This window comes from Sinocyclocheilus rhinocerous, unplaced genomic scaffold (assembly GCF_001515625.1).
Source record: "Sinocyclocheilus rhinocerous isolate Xijiao unplaced genomic scaffold, SAMN03320098_v1.1 scaffold6325, whole genome shotgun sequence".
Classification (NCBI taxonomy): Eukaryota; Metazoa; Chordata; class Actinopteri; order Cypriniformes; family Cyprinidae; genus Sinocyclocheilus; species Sinocyclocheilus rhinocerous.
The window spans coordinates 75,382-78,907 of NW_015658728.1; the positions used below are offsets into that span (position 1 = coordinate 75,382).

The window sequence follows — 3,526 nt, forward strand, 5'->3', positions numbered from 1 at the left end:
AATATCTTCAGTCTGACGGACCTAATGACTGTTTACAATCATTGGACAGACCGAAGATTTTTTCTTCCCTGCGGTAGTTACTGAGAGTATCGCAGTAGCAGAATACAGGTCGAACTGCCTGACCAGACAAATAGCCTGATTAAAACATAAGTGACAAAAAATAACCAGCGAAGTATCGAAGGATGATTCTTCTAATTTTATTAGCCTACATTGAATGTAAACAGCGATTGATAATGGATAGTATATTTCTGGTATCAAGGTCACGCTGTTAAGGTCCCCATGAAATCAAAATTAAAGTTTTTTGGGTGTTAGTATCAATATGTTAGTCTTAAAGGGGTCATATGATGCTGCTAAAAAGAACAGTATTTTGTGTATTTGGTGTAATGAAATGTTTATGTGGTTTAAGGTTCAAAAAACACATTATTGTTTCTCCTCTATGCCCCTCAAGCGTGAGACGGAAATGTTACGTCCCTCACCATACTGTTGATGCCGTGTCTGGCCGGAGCGACGAGACAAAAACATTCAAACCCATTATAAACGAGGCATTTGTTGCATCCAGTGGGGACATAATTACGGATTATAATGACTTATACTGTCTTTTTACGCGTTGCGTTGCATCGCGCCGCGTAAACATAAAACCATGTCTGCATTTGTGATCGGAGAAATGACAAACAACAAGCCCTACTCTACACTGCCCAAAAAAACTCGCTTTAAATATATAAAATATAAAAACTCTTTAAATATTGTAACGGGGTGAAGAATCACATGATAAGTAATCTCAATCAATACCCCGGAGGGTGGATTTATTGGGGTGATGGGTGCTAGTGAGAAAGGTCCAGGTAGGTGCTCCGGTGCTGTGAGTGCTCTTTCCCGTCTTCCCAATGCAGAGGGTCCGTGCAGTGCTCCTGTGGGGCTGGTCGGTCACACGCTGCTTTCTGTGGGAAAAATGAGAGGGCGCGTTGAATCGCTACTGGTGAGCTGTCTGAAGCGGCTCAGCGTCTGTGTTACAGCCGAACGCACAGCCTTTCAAACTATACTTCACTGCACCGTTTAGGAGGCGTAACCCCAGGTGTGTCGCCGTATCCCCAGCTGTGTGCCGCCGCATTCTCGAGTTATGAAGAATAAAGAAGGGAAAAGTTAATCTTCCGAAATGAAGCAGCAATATATTCTCAGGTAAAAGTTATTAGAACCGTGTCTAGGGGCAAGCTGGCCATCACACAGCTCTGACCTTATCAGCCCGTTTGTAGCTATTATTTGATTTGCTTTTGTCGCTTATGGCAGAACAGCTAATCACGATGATCTTGTCTTCGGAAAATATTATTTTATTCGCTTACGTCAGAAACAGCGAATCTCTTTAAAAACGGGCTGTTGTTGTCAATACATTGCATTGTACATTGCATTGTTATATTTCGTAAAAGTTTTACCCGCCAACTGGTGACTGACACGGTTACATTGACTCGCCAACGCTGATTTTTACTCGCATTTGGTGCTTGGCGAGTGTTAATTTTAGGCCCTGTATGTATGTAATAAAATGTGTATTTCCATTACAGGCTTAGGTCTTAAATTTCATACAAGGTGGTATTAAAAAGGTCTTAAAAAGTCTTGTTCATGTCTGTAGAAACCCTGTAATATCTGCCAGTGAGGTCAGAAAACTTGCTTTCCCTTTGAATTGAGCCCAGTGGCAGATATTTGTGACCCTGGAGCACAAAAGCAGTCTTAAGTCGCTGGGGTATATTTGTAGCAATAGCCAACAATACATTGTATGGGTCAAAATTATTGATTTTTCTTTTATGACAAAAATCATTAGGATATTAAGTAAAGATCATGTTCCATGAAGATATTTTGTAAATTTCCTACTGTAAATATATCAAAACGTAATTTTTGATTAGTAATATGCATTGCTAAGAAATTCATTCGCACAACTTTAAAGATGATTTTCTCAATATTTAGATTTTTTTGCACCCTCAGATTCCAGATGTTCAAATAGTTGTATCTCGGCCAAATATTGTCCTATCCTAACAAACCATACACCAACGGAAAGCTTATTTATTCAGCTTTCAGATGATGTATAAATCTCAATTTTTAAAAAATTGACACTTAAGACTGGTTTTGTGCTCCAGGGTCACGTTTGTTCTTATTTTAATCATAAACTCATTTTGATCATTCTATCATTTAAGACTTTTTTTTTTTTAAGAGTCATTTTGCTTTCTCCTGATTTAAGAATCTTTAGACATTTGCACTGGAAAACAAGACCGAAATAGTGAGGAAGAACAGCACTTTTGTGATCAGATGGTACAGTAAAAGTTATTCCCGAATCTTGTTTTCTGAGAAACTGATCAACATGAAGTGAGTTTATGATTGAAACCAGAACAAATATCTGCCAATGGCCTAAAAAAATCAACTTAATTCAAAGAAAAAACAAGTGTTCATACCTCATTCTTGTTTGAAACATACACTCAATTTTGTTCAGTTTCTCAGAAAACAAGACTTCATATGTTAAATGTGCATCTCCAGTAAATGTATCTTGATTTAGGGATGTTTAGATATTTGTTGGAAAACAAGACAAATATTTTTTTGCAATGTATGCAACATTAAATGCCATGACTTGATGAATTTAAGACTTTCTGCTCTGGTTTTGTGGAAGGGTGATTTAAGACCAGCAGAAATCCTGTTACTTAGCCTTAAAAAGCTCTTAAAAGTATCTTTAATTTACCTTCATTAAACCTGCAGATTGTGTCTAAATCCTGTGTAGTAATGTGCTGAGCGTCTGTGTGTTTTTTAACAGGTGGACGTGTTGGATGCGAGTAAGACAGCTGAAGCGTTTCTGAAGATCTCGTCTGTGTATAAGGAAGACGACGCAGAGGTGAAACCGACCGTGCTGGAGAGTATCGGTGAGATGAACATCTGTCGGACGGCTGCTGAACGATCCGAGACGTCTGACTGATTCTCGTGTGTGTGTGTGTTTCAGACGCAGTGCTCAGTAAAGCCTTCCTCACGCCTTCCTTCCAGGGCTTGAGTTTCATGTCGTCGTTGCTGGTGATGCTCGGGCTGTTGAAGGTACAAACGTTTAGTCTAGTTTGTTTACGTATAGTTTCTTCTTGTTTCACTTGGAAATATCATGTAACTAAAATCGGTTATGAATGCCATTTTATGCTGATTTTCTGTCATTTCCACACAGTTATTGTTGCTAAATCCTGATTGTGGTGCAGATTTAGGATTACATCAGCTTTACATTATTACCACATTTCACTGAAGTATTTTACCGGCGCGGTTCTCCTGTGCTGAATGTGTTTAGCTAACCATTCTGTGAAAGCTGTGCGTGGAACAGCTTGTAAAACGTTTTTCAAACTTTTTCATGCCAAGGACCCTCAAATATTGCAAACAACCCTCTTTCTCAAATATAAAGACCAGACAGTAAGCACACTATTATAACATATATAACATGTTTAAAAACAATCTTCATGCTAATTTTTTAAGATATAAAAATGTATAATGATTATTATCAGGGTTTCTGCAGGTTTTATTA

General features: G+C 38.3%; 1 protein-coding gene across 1 annotated transcript in view; it reads left to right on the plus strand.

Annotated features, from left to right (window-relative positions):
* LOC107722837 (ran GTPase-activating protein 1-like) overlaps nt 1–3,057 on the plus strand; it is a gene marked incomplete at its 3' end in the record, with an annotated part of 15,043 nt that extends 11,986 nt beyond the window's left edge. The window contains exons 13-14 of the mRNA XM_016531327.1: nt 2,786–2,891; nt 2,969–3,057. Of these exons, the coding sequence (XP_016386813.1) occupies nt 2,786–2,891; nt 2,969–3,057 (195 nt within the window). The remainder of the gene's footprint in view (nt 1–2,785; nt 2,892–2,968) is intronic.
* Nucleotides 3,058–3,526: the final 469 nt, after the last annotated feature.